At 34.2% G+C, this 18,313-nt stretch overlaps 4 protein-coding genes and 1 long non-coding RNA gene across 5 annotated transcripts; 2 read left to right on the top strand and 3 right to left on the bottom strand.

Moving 5' to 3' along the window:
* Window positions 1-1,587: 1,587 nt before the first annotated feature.
* On the bottom strand, window positions 1,588-3,817 carry LOC121113768 (uncharacterized). The gene is made up of 4 exons (XM_040707628.2): window positions 2,562-3,817; window positions 2,347-2,489; window positions 2,023-2,213; window positions 1,588-1,955 (listed from the first exon to the last, which is right to left on the bottom strand). The coding sequence occupies exons 1-4, from the start codon at window positions 3,696-3,698 to the stop codon at window positions 1,780-1,782; spliced, it is 1,647 nt and encodes a 548-aa protein (XP_040563562.1). The 5' UTR covers window positions 3,699-3,817; the 3' UTR covers window positions 1,588-1,779.
* A 434-nt stretch (window positions 3,818-4,251) lies between these two features.
* LOC121113771 (uncharacterized) lies at window positions 4,252-4,871 on the top strand. Its single transcript, XM_040707631.2, has one exon. It carries the CDS (start codon window positions 4,309-4,311, stop codon window positions 4,756-4,758), a length of 450 nt encoding a protein of 149 aa, XP_040563565.1. The 5' UTR covers window positions 4,252-4,308; the 3' UTR covers window positions 4,759-4,871.
* On the bottom strand, window positions 4,865-6,531 carry LOC121113769 (regulation of nuclear pre-mRNA domain-containing protein 1B). Its single transcript, XM_040707630.2, has 3 exons — window positions 6,322-6,531; window positions 5,640-6,257; window positions 4,865-5,561 (listed from the first exon to the last, which is right to left on the bottom strand). Exons 1-3 carry the CDS (start codon window positions 6,505-6,507, stop codon window positions 5,265-5,267), a joined length of 1,101 nt encoding a protein of 366 aa, XP_040563564.1. The 5' UTR covers window positions 6,508-6,531; the 3' UTR covers window positions 4,865-5,264.
* Window positions 6,532-7,092: 561 nt separating this feature from the next.
* LOC121113772 (sn-1-specific diacylglycerol lipase ABHD11) lies at window positions 7,093-8,616 on the top strand. The gene is made up of 3 exons (XM_040707632.1): window positions 7,093-7,416; window positions 7,480-7,633; window positions 7,830-8,616. Exons 1-3 carry the CDS (start codon window positions 7,246-7,248, stop codon window positions 8,384-8,386), a joined length of 882 nt encoding a protein of 293 aa, XP_040563566.1. The 5' UTR covers window positions 7,093-7,245; the 3' UTR covers window positions 8,387-8,616.
* Window positions 8,617-9,065: 449 nt separating this feature from the next.
* On the bottom strand, window positions 9,066-9,621 carry LOC139904824 (uncharacterized). Its single transcript, XR_011779064.1, has 2 exons — window positions 9,465-9,621; window positions 9,066-9,390 (listed from the first exon to the last, which is right to left on the bottom strand). It is a non-coding gene; the product is annotated as an uncharacterized lncRNA (long non-coding RNA).
* Between the last annotated feature and the right edge of the window lie 8,692 nt (window positions 9,622-18,313).

The following is an 18,313-nucleotide window of genomic DNA, read 5'->3' as shown; positions in this document are numbered from 1 at the left end:
TCGCGTGTTATAGCAAAGATATTTTAGCAAGGCTCGATATAGCGTAGTTGTTTTTTAGTTAACTTCTAGGAGCAACCTAGTAAGAACCTCAAAAGAAATTGCGATGGATTAGAAAATCACCAGCAGTAAAAAACTTTAAATATTTGATGAGGTTTAATGATAGAAATCAGCCTACTCAATAAAATATGAAGTCGAATCGGGTTTCATAAACGATTTTTCTTTTTTTTGGATGGATAAAGTCTTCATTGTTGCTGATGGATTAGTCTTTTTTCTGTTATTTGATGAAAACTGAGTCCCAATACCCCAAACGATCACCTCCAAATATCATAGAAGAAAATGCATTACTCTTTCAGGAATCAAAATATTTTTTTCATTGATAGTTTGGGACTGCAAGACTCACGGTACAATGAATTTCGAACCAATAATGGGATTCCGCTTTTTATAACAAAGATTTTTTTAGCGAGGCTCGAATGCCTTGCATATAGCGAAGTTTTTTTATCAATAATTATTTGGGCAATCTTTTTTCCAGCTAAGATCGTTTTAGCGAAGTTTTAATCATTTATATAACAATACCGAGGGAACTATTGGTAATGTGGTACACAATATTCCCAGCCTCTCTAAAATTTTCAGTACAGCTGATGAAATATGCAAACTCTAATAAAAAACACAAGCGGAAACTAAGTTAGACAGTATCATGAACTCTACAGCAAATAATTCAAAGAGCGTTCATCAATTTTATTCTACCGGTTAGATCGTCAGAGGTGAAAATTTATAATCATTTTTAGAAAATTATAATGAATTGATGGAGCTTTGGAAATGGTCTATATAATATAATGGTTATAATGTAAAAGATACTAAAATTAAAGGTAGAATTAGCTCAATGTATAGTTTCTAGGTATTGATCAGAAGTGTTAAGGGAATATAAATTTAGGGAATTTGTTAATTCATCTTCAAATAATTTGTTAGTTGTAATCATATAAAGTATTTGTTTAATTGTGATACCATATAAATATTTATTTATAATTAAGTGTTTATTAGCTTATGAAACCCTTATCTAACAAAAAGGCTAGATTTATTCGTTATAACGACTCGATTACGAGTCTTCATCTCTGGATATGACGGTGAGATTATAGAAATTACAAGAGTAATCACTAATGATGTCAACAGTTAAATGGCTCCAATATTTTGCCAATCATTTTTTAGAAGTAGGGGGGCAATAACAATTATGAAAAGAAAAAACATTTTTTGGCTGCTATATGATAATTGTAAATTCTCAAAAAGTGGGGAGGTCATTGCCCCCTGTTGCACGGCCCCTGAGCCCCCTAATTAAGACGGAACCTGCTCCTTTTTTACCCCTATAATAAATAAATAAAAATGAAATGAACCAGTTTTCAACTTTGACCATTCACCCTTCCGAAGATCCCTGCATGGCCATTGGTCCTGTCTATTATGTGAAGCAATTCAGTGTAACTTTGAAAATATATGATCAAAAATAGAAATTATGTTGCATTTTATCATCAGAAATCAAGATAAATCAGAATTAAAAAAGAATTTTATAAAGTTGTTCTCCTTTAGAAATTACTCGAATTCCGCTTCCCATTTGAAACATGGGTATAATGTATATTTATAAAAAAACAACAAATTAATGACTATACTCAATAAGTATATATACTTATATGTAAGTGCATCTCCTAGTAACAACTTAAGGAGTCGAGAAATGTGACATGTAAATACAGGGATCCAGATAATGAAAAGATATTGCAAATCAACAAAACTATTTCACATATCTTCTTGACTCCATTTCAGAGCATCTTCAGACCTTGCTTTCTTGCTATTTGCAGCCTCAACTAATTTCTTTTCAAATCCGTTTGAACGGTCAACACCATCCCATCGATATCCAGGAAGTATTTGAAAACGATTAGGAAATGGTGTAGGTCCTTTATATTTAGGATACTCTGAAAAAAGAAATGAGCAGTTGTTTTTTTTGTGGGTTTTTTTTAAAGAAAATCAATGCATATTTACGTGGTCCTCCGTTTTTCTCAACAATTTTCACTTTCTTTTTACGAATATATTTTAACATGGGATCTTCATCTCGTTCTATATTCCTAAGATACTCATCTAGATCCTTATCGTCCTTTGAGCGAGCAAGAGGTTTGTCCATTTCATGAAGATCCTCCTTTATACGAGCCTGAGTTATTTCTAGTTGTTTTATACTTTAAATAAGAAAGTTATTGAAAACCATTAGTATTAATCAACAAATTTAATTCATTTTCAAAATCTATGATTTTCCGTTAATGAATAAAAAACAAATTGATTTAACATATAAGTAACAATCTCTCGACATACCCTTTGCTCCATCGCGTATACTTTTCTTTGACTTCATCAGGAATCTCGTTTTCCTTTTTCTTTTTCCGTTTGAGCTCTTCTTTCTCCTTGAGTCTTCCTCGAACTTTAGTTTCAGCTCCTCGACCAGAAACATCATTACTTAGCTGAGAACAAAGTAATATACATAACATTTGTATAAAAGAACATTGTTAATAATTACGATTAAATCCACTTACTTTAGAAAATGTAGTTCTTTCCTTGTTTCGAATCTCATCCATTTCTCGTTTCAAGGTTTTACCGTCTTGAAGTCCAGCTTTTTTACCATCCAGAGTTTTACTTACTAAATTAGATTTATTTCTCGGAGGAGATTCATCGGAATCGTACGTGCGTTTTTCTTGCTTCATAGATCGTCTAGGAGGTGAAGCATCAGAAGAAAGTTCCTCTTTGATGGGACAGCGTCTTGGAGGAGAGGCGTCAGAGTCTGGCTCTTGTTTGATTTTACGCGGTGGGCTCAAATCATCATGATCAGTGGGTTCTTTTTTGATGCGTGGTCTTTGTTTTCTGGGAGGACTCTCATCACTGGAGTCATGTCTTTTTCTTTGTAGTTGATCTTGGTTGATCAGGTGACTTGGAGGACTGTCATCACTAGAGTCATGCCTTTTTCTTCTACGTGGCATAGAGTCTCCTCTATATGAGGACCTTTCCCGAGAATCTGAATGCTCAGAGCCGTCCCTTTTTTTTGATGGAGCTCTTTTTACTGCGTCTGCTGAATGTACACTCTTTTGCGAGGAATTTCTTCTTGATTCTGATGTGGAGTCTTCATCGCTAGAATCATGTCTTCTGCGGGGATGAAAGGAGCTCTGGCCTCTTTTGTCATCTTCATCACTCGAGTCATGCCGCTGCTTCCTTCTGTCCTCACGTATGTGCTCTGGTGAACCTTGACTCCTGGGACTAAGAGGTTCTTCTTTAATGTCTTGAGGAACTTTTAGCATGCCCGAAGGTGCATTATCTTTATTCCAACCTTCAAGCGGCTTCCACTCTCCCGTGGATAACTTTTCCTTGATGATAACATCCATTGGGCGGGAATCAATTATCCCAGCTACAGACGGAAGCTCTTCCCCTCTACCCAGACGTATTGCCGTCTCTTCATCACAATCCTCTTCATCAAGATTGTCCTTCTGCTCGGAGCCTCCAAAGAAGACATCATTATCAATGATCTTCATACTTGGAGTCTTCAATGGCAATTTTTTGTCCTTCTTCTTTTTCTTCTTCTTCTTCTTTTCGGGAAGATCCGTGCAAGAGTCAGGGGCATCCTCTGCCGTCTTTGACAAATATTTCTTCAAATAATCCACTTTCGAGATTTGTCCACTCATTATGATTTTATTCAATGCAATTTCATTGATTTAATTAATAATGTCTATTAAATAATAAATGCACAAGACTAAAGACGGCGCTCGGATTGTTTATTTACATTTGAATGACGTCATAGAACAATCATTCACAATGTTTTATATTGAATATTATTATGGTAGTAGGGAAGACAAATGCGGGTTGTTGTAACATAATATATATTAATATTAGAAATAACATCCATGATGACTTATGTACCATCTCATTGAATAAATTATATACTTCCAATCTCAATACATACAACTGATTTTGAGAAAATTTTTGTTACACCGTTTCCGACCCATTTTCACGTTTAATTTTTTTAAGGTAGACAATTAACGATTAAAGGAAATAATTATGGCTACATAATAAATCCACTCACTTATGAAAAAATCTGGGAACAAAAGGTCTGAAGTCTTAACAAAATTCAGGATCGAAACGTAAGGTGATTTAGATATTATTATGAATGAAACGACTAAAGTCTTCCCTATGCATATTTTCCCCCTCAACTACCTGTTTTGCCTGTAGTGACGACATTCAATATTAAATACGGTCTCCTCATAACAATTGTCAACAAATAACAAAAATAATTAAATGAAGTCTCAAGGATCCAACAAAGAGGCATATCGAAGCTTAAAGCGAAAGTTCCGAGAGCTCATCACGGCCAACGAAATCCTTCAAGAAGAGCTAAAGCGACGACAAAAAAAACTTCTCCGTGTCAATCAAGACAAATACTTCCTTATGGAACGGCTCCTTCATCACGAAAAGCCCCTTCAGTATAAACCCGACAGCAACGAGGAGAAACGAGTGAAAAAATCTAAAAAATCTCTTTTATTATCTCCTCCGCTTCTGCCACCACCATTGCCACCACAGCCCGAGTCTGTTCCAGTTTCTCTACCAGCTCCTGCTCCACCCCCACCTACGATGAGTTCCTTCGAGGACAGCGCCTCATCTACCTTTGATTTTGACTCCTTTCCCACAGCTATGCCCAATGAACTCTTTGACTCGGATATCAAAATTGAGGAAGAGGTCGTTTTTTCGTAGTCAGTCGTGTAGTTTTGTTTTGTTTTGTATGTATTATCCATTTGAAAAGTTATTTGCGAGTTAGTAAAGTGATGGATCGCAAATCGAAGAATAAATTAATGATATATCAAGTATGTTGTGTGTAATGAATGTTTCTTAGGTTTTGAAAGGTAGAAGTTATGACAACATGTTTGGAAGTGAAATATATAATAATCGTTACGTGTATATATAGAACACAAAAAAAATGGATGGGATAATTAATTTAATAAAACAATGGCAGTACACATAGTTAAAAAAAAATATTCTAAGACGATTTAAGAATGTCAAAGAAACAAAATAATTATGCTATGAATCCATAAAGCACGATTCTGCATTGTATTTATAATATCCAAAAAGGGGGATAAAAGAAATAAATAAACGTATATTTAAAGGAACACATCCTCAGTATTAGATAACCTATAATTAATTATAACGGAGTCAATCGGGGGAGTACAAAAGAAGTAGATAATCATCAAAAATGTCTTATTTTATTTGGCAATCGTAAAAAGATCTCCAGCTGAGGGAAGAGGAGCAAGACCGCCTGTCACATCAGGCAGTTTTGTAAGATCCGGTAACGATGATATATGTGATTTGAGGTCATTTTTTACGGCATTCACTTTTTCCAATTTATCCCGATACTGCTCAAGCCTCTCTTCAGCCTGTGCTTCCAAATCTCTTTGAGCAGAAAGGAAATCTGTAATCATTTTCCCTACGCGTTTCCGATCTTTTAACTCTTGCTGTAGCCTTTCGTTATAGGCACTCAGGAGCTCAGTCGCCTGACTAACCTAAAAAAAACACAATAAAAACAATTAGTATTGAGTAGTACCCTTCATCAAATGAACAGCTTCTAAAAAGACACATACCTTATGCATGAGTTTATAGCCTTCTTCGGCAGATTGCAAATTTGAAAGTTGTGAGACTTCACTGACTTCTGGAGGGAGTCTTGCAATTTTTTCACGGATAACTGCATCCGATGAAGCTGAGTTTTCTAGATCTTGAAGGGCTTTAATGAGCTCTTCAGGCTCTGGAGGATCTGCTACAGAGGCTGGAGGACTATCTAATACGTTGGAGTCTCTTTCTTCTTCTTCCTCCTCTTCCTCTTCTTGTTGTTCATCCTCCACTGACTTTTTACGCCATGTTTTGGACTTTTTCTGAGGTGGAGGAGTAGAATCCGCCTCGACTCGGGATTCAAGAGTCTTTCCTGTCCAAATACGAGTAATGTCGGTTTGAATGCTTTGTTCAAAGATGCTTCGCTCTCGCCAAATGTTGATGAGGCGTCCAATGCTTTTGATGGTTTTTTGATCCAAATGAGTATTTGCCAAATGTTCGACAACTCCTTTCATGATACTCCCAAATTCCTTAGCATACTCGGGATGCTTCTTTTTCGAGTTTTGAACAACATCATTTGCCAGGTAGAGAAATGTGAGCTTTCGGCCATGATTCGTCTTCCCCATTTCCTTGAGCCATGTCTTGACAATGTTCTGCAAAATAAATTAAATGAACCAGGTTAGTTCGTTCCGAATGAGGAGAGAAATCCTTCCATGCCTGGTAATGCTTGCGGTGATGAATCAACCAGAGGGAGAGCTGTTGAATGCTTTGCTGGGAATTATTCAGATCCGCCAGCTTTTTTTCTAAAGCGGCCTCCGAGAAACCCGACATTTTTATAGTTGCTTCAACAAACAAATACAAACCTCTCCCGTTGATCTGAGTCCTTGGAGAATAAAGTGTCATTTGATTCAATGAAAAAAAAAATTGCAGCTAAGTTAGGGGAGACGGGTTAACATTCTAAATAACCCTCTATAAATATGTAATATTATATTGAAGGAATGTGCCCGTTTATAACGGTGTTTATGCTAAAACTAATTAATTCCTTGCTGGATATGTTCATTTCATTTGGTATCTAAATGTAAAATTCACGCTACTGAAAGAGTAATACAGATATATATATATATATAAATTATAATTTGGTATTAACCAAATTATAATTTATACTCCCATTATCATGTGATATGCTGTTATACACAGATCCTTTTTATAATAATACAAATTGAAATTTCAAATTCGTAGGGCATCTTTGAATCTAAATACGAGTTTAAATTATATCATAAGAAATATTAAATAAGAGATTTAAAAGGGGGATAATGTACTGCAGTCTTCCCTAATATATATTTATTTGTCTTTTCATTCTTCGTTTTCTTTTTTTGCTTGCTCCGCCCATAACTTCATTACAATACTCACTAAGCCAATAGAATGATGTATTTCTAAAACATACCTCAGTTTGGACAGAATAAACCGAGTAATACTCTATATTCTAGTAATATTGGTAACATTGTACTAATTAGAGTGAGACAGCTATATAATTTTAATGGGAAGATCCATTCTTGAATGACTGATCCAGAATTAAACGCCATTTTATAATAATAAATAAGAGATTTCGCCTCTTCGTACGGTTTTTGATTTTCTGTTGTTATGATCTATCTTGTTCGGAATGCGACTCGATCCATTCAACTTCATTTGCGTGGAATGAGCACGGGCGTAAGTCTTAACTACACAAAATATCAGGGAAATGATGAATTAAGCCCACTTCTGATAACACATGGACTCCTTGGCACGAGTAAAAATTGGAGTGCAATTGCTAAAGTATATTGTTTAAATTATAGAATATGTTGGAATACATAATTATCCAAGTTGATAATAATTTAGAAAATACGGAAAAGGACGGACAGAACAGTCGTTATATTTGACGCTCGAAATCATGGTAAAAGTCCTTGGACATTAAGTTTGAGCTACGAGGGAATGGTAGCAGATCTTAGAAAGTTATATGATAGCTTGAACTTAAGAAAAGCTATTCTTATGGGTGTGTTTTTGTGTTGTTTAAAAATTAATTATAATTAACTCCTTGTTAGTTATTGTACATAATGAGTTTTCAATAACAAATTTCTTAGAAATTACTAACTATGGTTATAAAACACTTATATAAATAATTATATCCATCTATATTTTTATCATATGAGCGCAAAAGAGTGATATTAATATTCCGTCTCTAACTGCAGGTCATTCCATGGGGGGTCGAACACTTTTGGGGTTTGCACTAGTATATCCTGAACTAGTAGATAAATTAATAAGCGTGGATATATCTCAAATTCCATTGGAAAGAACGAAAAATATAATTCTCGATAAATACATTTACGTAGAAGGTTTACGGAATGTTAAAATACCTCAAAATCTCTCCCTCTTTGACACTCGATCCGATATTAAGAAGCAATTATATCCATATGTTTCCGAAATAGGAATAAGGGAATGGTTATCATTAAACTTATATAAAGACTCTCAAGGTGTTTCCCGTTGGAATGTAAATATTGAGGCCCTTGGGAAGGACGAACTGAGAAATATTGCAGAGTTTCCAAAGCAATGGATTGATTTGAAGTCCAATGTTCCAGTTTTATTCATTTGTGGGGAAAAGTCGGGTTTCATTCAAAAAGAAGATCATGAAGCTATTCAAACTCAATTCTTTGAGTCAACTATTACCTATCTTCCTGGAACTAGTCATTGGTTACATGCAGAAAAACCAAATGAGTTCACAGAGACTGTTTTAAAATTTATTTCTTAAAGAAATTATCCAAGTTGTGACATTTCTTTTGGTCATTCTTCTATTAGATTTCCATGGTCATTAAAAAAAACGTGACGTGTATTGAGTATTAAATGGACTGATTACATTCATCATGTATTTAGATTTTGCTTCACGTAAACAAAGACTGTGCAATATGAAAGTTAAGTTTGTATTTATTTTTGTTTCATTCTATAGCTTTTTCAAAATTAATAAATGAAATATGGACACAATTTATTAAAAAAGTTTTCACCACTAGGTAGTTCTACAAATAAAGTAAAGCATTTTTTTCTTTAATCTTATAAAAAAAGGTCCTTGGAAAATAAATTTATTTCTTAAAATATTTTATATAAAAAAGACAAGGGCCTGAATAATTATTTTTTCACAAGTTCCGCTCACAGTAAAATGGGCGCTAGGAGATAACTATCTATGAATTAAAAGTGATATTTACGGATGGATTATGTTTCTCCAGATTACATCGTATAACAGATGCCACTTCTAATGAGTTCTACTAAAGGACTCAATGGAAAGAGCGGATAGACAAAAAATGTACAACATCAACAAAAATATAAGGTAAAGAAATAAGGTCTAAATCTACAGCTATTGCACCGAATGATGTAGAGTTGTAATTCTTTCAGGATTAATGATTGAAAATGGTTTTTTTTATTTTATAAAATAGGTGTTTATACTTTGTTCCATTATCTTTATTAAAAAATTCAATTTAAAAAAAAATTAAATAAATATGAAGTTAAAAAAGAACCGATTTTACTTTTTAAATATGAAATACTTAAATAATATTTTTAGGAAATAATAGATTTAAACAATTCATTATAATTAAATGTCGCCAACAATCAAGACATGTGTTGCACAATTTCATGCATACTTCCACTTTTTTTTCTGTTAAATGAGAGCTTTAGTTGTTGTTTTTAAGTAGACATTCCATGATGTACTAAACGCCACCGTCCTTCTGGAGGCTTCTGCAGAAACATTTATTCTTCAAAGTGAGTCTAAAGCAAATAATTAGAATATGGAGCCCAGTGACATCCTTATAAAACAACCCATTAATTTTATTTTCACATACCTCACATAGTCAAAAAATAGTGGATTATATTACTTGGTACAATTTGAGTCTTTCGTGGAAGTCCAATTCGTACGTTTGATGGAATTGATCCATAACTTCTTGCGATTTATGTCTTTTGGTAAATTAAACATTGGGTGATTAGCCAGTCGAAGTTGATCTATAATTACAATACTCTGCACTACACGTTAACATTAATATGTATATACATATACTAAAATATACTGCAACTAATAATTATTGCCTAATTATCATAAATAATTAAATTAAGCTCACAAGGTAGTTCATAAATTGCCTTCAAGATCTTTAAAATATACCTTATGGCAGCTGACAATTTTGTGTCAATCAGTAACGAAAAGGAAAAAATATGTTCTTCGACTAATTGTCCACTCTTTCCATTCAGTCCTTTAAGTTCTAGAAATATCGGGAGTGGTCCCTTGCTCTACTCCAAATATTAGTAGAACTTAAAGGAATCTAGGCAAAGAGTGGACACTTAAGGCAAGGAAGGTAAGATATAGTAATTCTCAATTCTGATTAGCTTAAAATTTGAAGCTGCTACATGTTCCTCAAGACACGCCGCCAGTTTGAACAGACCGTCTCCCCTCCTAGTAAAAAGAGAAGAATAAGGTTGTACGTCACAACAATAACACGATATTATTATATCGGTGTTAGGAACATAGTCTTCCTTGTCTTTTGATTGAATTGTTTATTTGCCCCTTACCCGCACTTTTCCTAGAGTCCTTTAGTAGAACTCATTGTCACTTCATTACAAGTGTTCTCGGAAGTATTTACCTTTATTATAACACGCCAACTTTCCTCCAAAAGAAAAATACTTGAGAAATCAGTCGGAAGTTACCCAGTTTTTCCCAACTATGGAATTATTATTCAATAATTGTTTGGAATTGTTCATTACCTAATAATAGTTCATTGAAAATGAACCAATCAACTTTAAAAATAATGATGAGAGGAAAAATTGCAGAAACATCTACAGTTGACAACAAAATTCATATTTATTTTTTGTCAGCGATTGATCATTCTACATTTTAATGTTTTGAACTTTGATTTTTCTTCTCGAATTACATCTTGTTGATTTCCCTACTATTTAAGAAAATATACACGATTTTTTTGTATTTTGCAACCTTATCTACAAAAAGGAGAGAAAAAGGTCATAAATAAATCAGTTGATAACCCATTATTCGTTCTGAATACTAATTAAGGGAAGAGTATATGAAAAATGGACAGCTGAAAAAAATTAGTGTAAATGTTTGCTAGTTGATAATGCCATGTAGTCATACTATGGGTAGAGATGGGATTTTTGTAAGAGCGCAACGAGAAGGCGGGAGTGAGACTTATGGTATTAGTGAAATAAGACTCTTTTTATTATAAATTGCCTGTTATATGATTGGGGGAGAAAAATAATGAAGTCAATTACATAATAAGAGTGAGTCGTGCTATTAAAAAGTTTATTTTGATAAATAAACAAAAACCAACCAATGACTTTCCCATTACTTTCAAATGTGAAGGTCATTAGTGTATGTATGTATATTAGTATATATTCTAATAAGATAGTAACATTTATATAATGGACATACATATACATTGTTTTAAATGGATTTACTGCAAATGATCATTATTTGGGCTGGGACTTTGGTTGAGGTGTGTGAACAGGCTCGCAAATGATATCTGGTTCTTTTGTTTTCTTCTATTAGTTACTTGTTATCGACAATAAATAATAAATACTACTAATGGAACGGATATGTAAGGATGTTCTTTATGTGAAGAAAAAAGAGCACGAGGAGAATGCGGAGCTAGACTTATTGAATGCATGAATTAAGAGCCTTGTTAATATCAGTTGCCTGTTATATGATTTTGGGCGGAGATAAATGGATTACTCCTCTAAAAAGGAGAACCTTATACATTTAAAATAAGATTAGTGCAGGGAAATATTATAATTATATTTAATTTTATATTTATTTTATTATACATTTTTAAACAATTTAGAACTAAAACAGGCAAGAATGCTTACATCAGAGGGAGAAGTTAACACCGTAACGACCTATTAAATAATGATCAATAAAGAAGAAATAGCAGACGCTTGCACTCTTCCGGTGTTATTCGTAGTTATAACTAAGGTTGATAATTTTGGCAAGAATACAAAAGCGTGCGAGGAGAAGGGAAGAAATACTTATGGTATCATTGATTAAATAATATACATCTTCTTCTATCAAGAACGTTATCATTCCCGCCTTTATTATTCAATATTAATATAATATTAGATGCTGATAGTCGATAGAGAACTGAATAAAATGTCTAAAATAACGTCACCTTCTGTCTGGATTTCTGAAAATGGAGGCCCAGGAATTTGGAAAATACTTACGGGATGAGAAACAGATGGCTTGTCGGATTTGTCGATATAAATGTGCCTTTAGTCTCCTGTCTAGAATTACACGCCACTCATTATCCTCATCTCATATCAAGAGTATGGATATTAATCTATAAAATCAAGTTAACGATGAATACATCAAGTCAGACTTTAACTTTCATCTCACGAAGATGATTATTGCATGTAATATAACCTTATCAATTGCTAATCATCCTAAAAAATACACGGGTAAATTCTTCCCTTCCCGAGGAACCATCATTAATTAATGGAGGATGTCGGTAATGATGTCATTTATAGAAATACCTCCATTGTAAATTGTGAAGTTAAGATAATTTTCAGCCTGTTTAGAGTCATCCACACCAAATTACGAAATGGAACTCTGAATTTTGTACCATCTAAGAGTAAGTATTCATTTTTTTTTTAAATCTAATCATAAAATATGATTCTATTTTGGCTAAAATTATCAAGAATTATGATACACAACTCATTAAATGGCAAAAGCAAGTCCTTAAATGGTCACAACAACGGGAGTAGTAGCTTTGGAGGGCTCGAAACTAGTTTGTCTGACATTAGTTTAATCACTTAAAGACCTGATCATTAGGTTTTCCAATATTACATAGTCAATTAATATTACTTTTTTATCTCTTAAGGATTAACTATGGTTCATAAGCTCCAAGAAATGGTGTTCAGAAAACTCATTAAAGGCAAAAAAACTGCTTAAATGGTCACACCAACGGGGGTAGTTACATTGGGTGTAGCATTATAATTAGCAATTGTGTGTATCCTTCATAATAATAGTATACTGTTATACAAGCAAATAATAAGAGGGGGGGGGCTACTATAACGGATAAAAAACGTCTAAGTCAATTATACGTAGTATATCTTCATTAAACATTTTGTTAATAAATACTTTCGCTATACACTCAAAAATCATAATAAAGCAGGAAGCTAATAATCACATCAGTGTTTTAAACAATTATACCATAAGTCTTTCTCCCCCCTCCCTTCTCCTTGCAAGCGTTTTTCTCTACAGAATTATCAACTTTAGTTACAACTAGCCTTGAAATGTTTATTATGAAAAAACTACATTTAAAAATTAGAAAAGGAAAAACGGTTGTTGCGTGTGCTCTTTCTTCTTTTTTGTTTATTATTTAATAGGTCTTCGTTGTGTTTGCGTTTTCCTCTGAAAGAAGAAATATCCTCTATCTTAGGTCTAAATTGTTTTAAAAATCCATATTGAAATAAATAAATATTAATTGAAATACAATTAAAATATTTATCTTGCAGTACTGCTATTTTAACTGTTGAAGGTTCTCCTCTTTAGTCGCTGGTTTTGTTTTTGTTTTGTTTTTTTTTCTACCTGACTAAAAGTAACTCATCATGCCTTCTGAGATAATTATATGTTCCCCTTGATGTTGATTTTTTGTTCCTTTAATTGGAAAAATGGAGTTGTACTGATTAAGTATGTAGAAACGAACATTATAATATTAAAATAACTCCATCGGACCTAGGATTTGTCTTTGAAGTCTATAGCTATATGACCCTGAAGTAAATTTCCTTCTGTAAGAACAACTGAGAAGTAAACCTTTGGACATTGAGTTCAAGAGAATAATTTCTCCCCCCACGTTGTCCATTGAGCAACGTCGTCCATTTCTGTTTTCTTTGGCTGCTCCTATGTACCTGCAGTTTTGTGTTTTGAGGTATCGAACTCAGTCCAGGGTTTGAAAAAGTTACTTACAAACATAGCCTTGGTATTCCAGGATGTACTGACTAGAGCTACAATAATCTTGCTGGTTGTATCCAAGTCTTTTTTAAATCTGTTTCTTGTAAATCATGGGCCTTTAAGGTTTTGTTCCTCTGATACAGTATAATATCGTGTACAAAACCATCCTCAGAGGCCCTAGCAAATCATTTATAACCCCACTTGTTTGGCTTGCTTTGAATATATTGCCTCAAAGTATCTACTGTCTTCCCTTTATAAGCAACCATCACTTCATCTATTGACTGTTTAGGAGTTTGAGGTTCATCCCTGAAACCGGAATTGAGGAAACAGAAGAGCAGCCGTATTTTGAGAAACGAACAAATTTTGTGTGCTTGATTGTTGTCATTGAAGTCTTTATAAATCATAAATTATTAAAGGAAATTTTGTCTGTTTGTCAAAGCTAATAATTCTTGTAATCCCAGGTACTAAAACTAATATTTAATTTAAGGGCAATGTAAGGTAGTGTTCTAAAATTTTTCGAAATAAAGTATGATTAAGTCGATTATTTTACTAATTGTAATAAGAAATTGATATTTTAGAGGCAAGGGGATTAACACTAGTTTAAATGTCCTGAATATCCAATCTAATTGATTATTTTTAATTACTGTCGTTAAAAGGCTAAAGTATCAAGGTGTTCCTTCTTTAAAACAAAAAATACCCTATGTATTTTATTGTCAGCTGTCGATGACATCGTCTCACTTGATACATCATGACTATTTCATAGTTTATTCTTTATAATAGATAAACGAATTAATAAGTTATGTATATTATAATTATGTTCCGTTTCTAGAAGGACGAGAAAACAATTTCTTGTTGATCCTTCGCAGGCGTTGCATATTTATATATAAGTAGTATCTCCAGAATCATACACGCTTTATAAAATTACTAAAGCAAAAGTTGTATTCTCAATTAAACATAAACGACTGAGGAGGTTTATACTAAATAATAGATTAAGAAATCCTATCGGAAAGAACGTGGAATCAACTTGTAAAGCTGAACGCTAAACTATTCCCCTCCCGGGTTGAAATTACGACACACGGGTAAAATAATGATTCAAAAAAAAATTAAATTAAATAAAGCACGTCAAAATACTAAACTAAATGGAAACATAAGCTGTTTTTAAACGACCAATGGACTGTTTCGAAGGGGTTCCTCTTCTGTTTAAAATAAAATAGTCATCATGTTTCTCCAATATTTCGAAAGGACCCTCATATGGAGCGTCAAGAGGTCCTCTGATTGGGGCACTCTGGAACTTTCTTGGCTGCCTGCAACTTTCCTTCTTCAAAGTCTGTTGGCTAACTGAAGAGTGATGATTTGTCCTAAAATTATTATTCGTTGTTTTCACCCTTTCGAACACATCAGGAGAGTGAGAACGAATTTCTTCGCCATAAACTTCTTGAGAAGGATAAATGCTGAAGAGTAGTTCTCAGATCCAAAAGATCCTGTTCAGTGCCTTTATCCAATTTTTTTCAAAACATGGAAATGAGTTATTCGTTGAAAGCTAATTCAAACAAGAAAAAACACAAACTGTTGATCGAAAAGTGGATCAATTTCCTCACATCAAAGAAAAAGAAGAACTCTGTCCTCACAAAGCAAAAATCGGCTTTTTGGGGCGATTCAGAATAGAGAGAAACGTCGAAGGAATCTAATGAAAACTTCTTGGAGCTTTGTTTCCTGCGTTCACACGGCAATCAGATTCTCAAAATAAAGTGCATGCCAAAGTCAAAAATTCGGTTCAGCTTGAGCAGGTTTTCCCAAGTGGACTTGAGCTGATATCTAAAATGAGCTCTAGAGATTATAGCATCCAAAAAAACAAAGAATATAATTGAAGATGTCATTAATAATTCTAGTGATGATGACTACTGGTTCTCGGTAATTGTTGATGAGACTTCAGATATGTCAAACACAGAGCAGTTCAGTCTGTCACTGGGATATCTGTGAGTGAAGGCATCAAGAAAGAGAGCATGTAAAAGTGACGTAGACTGACGGCAAATATTTTTTTGAGAAGCTTCACGAAGTTGTCAAGGATCTTGGCCTTAACCCCGCCCAGACTGTCTCTCCAGCTGCAGACGGTTCCTCCAACATATCCAGCATCAAGCACGTCTCACCACCAGGTGGAAGGAAATACCCCCTCAACCTTGTAGTCAAGGATTTTCTCTCATATATAACACTGTTGAGAAATACAATGGGGACACTGCAAATTTTATACAACTTCATTAAAGGGTCACCAAAGAGGTCAGTAATCTATAATATAAGTCGGTGAAGAAAACTAGTTAAGATGATGAGCTTGCCAAAATGATGACCTTGAAGAACCAGTCTGCCACCCACTGGAGTGTCGGCTACTATGCTGTACACGATGTATATCTAGAAATGGTTACAATCATGACACCTTTCATAATTGTGAGAAAAGTTAAAATATGTTGTCGAGTTCAACAGCCATTCATCTGCTCAACAGCATCTTTTTTTACGATTTTTTTTTTTTTTTGGCATTGAACTGTTGAAGACACTCCTCAGGCACACATCTAGGTTGTAGCTGAACTGGAAGGTAAAAAAAGTTGACCTAAGAAAGCACCGAAAAACTGCAAACCTAGTGATCAGGACTCTTGAAGATCTTAAGAATGAGAAAAGCTTTGAATAAATCTGGAAAGTTGGTGAGTTGAAGTTGTCTGAGCTGAAATCAGTAGCTGAGGAGGAAGACTAAATTGATTTGGACTTCAAGGAGGCGAAGATTCCAGGGATAGTAAAGTGAAAAGGAACAACTGAATCCGACTTCCGTAAAACACATTTCGATGTTGCAATCAATAAGATTGGATCGAGGCTTGAGAGCATATTTGCCACAAACTTTACATACATCACAATTTATCTCATAGCAATCGTCAATAACAGTGATGTAGAGACTTGTGTGATGGCGCATTTCGCCAAGCACTACAGGTTTGATCCTGAGCAGCTCCAGTAAGACCATGCAATCGTCCTGCAATTCAAGGTTAAATCTATAGTGGTTCATTTTGGATCATATATTTAAAATTTATATTTCTGTTGGCAGATACTGACACAGAGGACATGTTTCCTTCATAAATTGCTACAGAGTTAATAAGCTCGGAAGTGTTTCGCCTGATGCCAGAGCTATACATAGTGATCTTGATCGTGGCCTCAATGACCATTAGCAGCTGTGAAGCGGAACTTTTCAATCCTGTCTCAGAAAACTCAAGAACTACATGTGCCAAGAGAGGCTCTCCTCCCTCATCCTCTTGTGAATGGACAGGGTAATGGTGGGCAACGTGCTCCACGAAGACACGGACAGTTAGATTGCCACCCTTACACCAACGAAAGAGAAGAGTAACTTTTTCTAAGTCATGATAAAGAACATATGTATTTTTTCTTTATCAATTTCATGCATATCACCACGTATACAAGCAAGGTAAGAAAGTCAAGACTTGAGATCATAATTTGCTATCTTTTTTGTCGACGTAACCATTTCATGGTCTACTATAATCTCGTTCATTAACTTCATCTGTTATTACTTTCTGAATATTTAAGGAGGTTTAAATTGTACAAAATTGTTTATTGAACAAAACTTTGGCTCTCATTTTCGCCCCATGCATAGAATACTTCGTTATGTTCCTTCCATACTGAATAAGTCGGTATTTACTTTCCATCTTGTCATTATGGACGGGACACCAAATCAGGACACCCACGCTACTTGAAATGCATCTGCAATCACTGGAGCTGTAGTATTTGAAAGAGACACTGCTTCTAGCCATCTAGTCCTTATGTCAATTATAGTAAGCAGATATCTCATTCTATTTACTTGAGTGAAGGGACCAACTAAATGGACTTGGATATGGTAGAATTTCTAGTTAAACGCATCAATTACTGACGTCTTTTTGTTTACGTGTGTCGTGATTTTCGTCTTGGCACAAGTGTTACAATCATAGATGCACTTTCTTACATCTTCTTTTTAATTCTCCAAAAATAGCAAGAAGCAATTTTCCTTGTTGGGGCTTGTGCCCCTCTGTGACTTTCACAGTGAACTCTCCCAATAATTTTAATAACCAACGACGGTGGTACAATTGGACGAGGGACGGGATTACGGATGTCACAAATTAAATTGAAGCATTAGGTTCATGGAGGGTCCTTACGTTTGCAAATAAATGTATTTGTAAATATCTCTACTAGTTTAAGAAATAAAAAGGTTTTTGTCCTGCTATCGAAAATTCTAAAATTGTAAAACTGTACCCTCTACATATAAGAGACGGTGGTATCAAAATTAATCGGAACTATCTCTGTTTAAACTTTGTATAACGTCACTGTACTTGAAAAAACACATGATGTCATGCTGTCAGCAAATTATCTGTAAAATCGGTCTAGACCGATTTTTTTTGCCCGAACCTGACCGAATTTTTCATTTGGACCGATTTAGACTGAATTTTCATATGATACCAGTACAGAATGAGCTTATTTGTTATACCAAACTAATTCGATCCAACAAAAATATAACGGTGTCAGACCGATCTAGGATTCCCAGACCTAAATCTTACACTAAAACTGATATAAGTAAACAGCGCTCATTAGATTGCTATGTGAATTCTATTATAAGTTATAAGGATGAAAAGGAAGCTTAATTTGATATCTCTCAGCAAGTTTCTTCCTTCATCGCTTAATTCTTATTGTCATAGTCCCTAAAGTCATGGATCCCTTCAATTTAAG

Source organism: Lepeophtheirus salmonis, chromosome 2 (genome assembly GCF_016086655.4).
Source record: "Lepeophtheirus salmonis chromosome 2, UVic_Lsal_1.4, whole genome shotgun sequence".
NCBI classification, from domain to species: Eukaryota; Metazoa; Arthropoda; class Copepoda; order Siphonostomatoida; family Caligidae; genus Lepeophtheirus; species Lepeophtheirus salmonis.
This window is presented reverse-complemented; position numbering and strand designations above follow the sequence as displayed.

What these genes read in the sequence shown, in the direction of transcription:
- LOC121113771 (XM_040707631.2), top strand. Translation starts at nt 4,309, where the DNA reads ATGAAGTCTCAAGGATCCAACAAAGAGGCATATCGAAGCTTAAAGCGA.
- LOC121113769 (XM_040707630.2), bottom strand. Translation starts at nt 6,507, where the DNA reads ATGACACTTTATTCTCCAAGGACTCAGATCAACGGGAGAGGTTTGTAT. An exon ending in ATCACCGCAAGCATTACCAG is followed by an intron (nt 6,258 to 6,321) that starts GCATGGAAGGAT and finishes TTTATTTTGCAG; the next exon opens with AACATTGTCAAGACATGGCT. An exon ending in GCTATAAACTCATGCATAAG is followed by an intron (nt 5,562 to 5,639) that starts GTATGTGTCTTT and finishes TGTTTTTTTTAG; the next exon opens with GTTAGTCAGGCGACTGAGCT.
- LOC121113772 (XM_040707632.1), top strand. Translation starts at nt 7,246, where the DNA reads ATGATCTATCTTGTTCGGAATGCGACTCGATCCATTCAACTTCATTTG. An exon ending in ATTGGAGTGCAATTGCTAAA is followed by an intron (nt 7,417 to 7,479) that starts GTATATTGTTTA and finishes ATAATAATTTAG; the next exon opens with AAAATACGGAAAAGGACGGA. An exon ending in AAGAAAAGCTATTCTTATGG is followed by an intron (nt 7,634 to 7,829) that starts GTGTGTTTTTGT and finishes CTCTAACTGCAG; the next exon opens with GTCATTCCATGGGGGGTCGA.
- LOC121113768 (XM_040707628.2), bottom strand. Translation starts at nt 3,698, where the DNA reads ATGAGTGGACAAATCTCGAAAGTGGATTATTTGAAGAAATATTTGTCA. An exon ending in AAAGAACTACATTTTCTAAA is followed by an intron (nt 2,490 to 2,561) that starts GTAAGTGGATTT and finishes CTTTGTTCTCAG; the next exon opens with CTAAGTAATGATGTTTCTGG. An exon ending in TGAGAAAAACGGAGGACCAC is followed by an intron (nt 1,956 to 2,022) that starts GTAAATATGCAT and finishes TTCTTTTTTCAG; the next exon opens with AGTATCCTAAATATAAAGGA.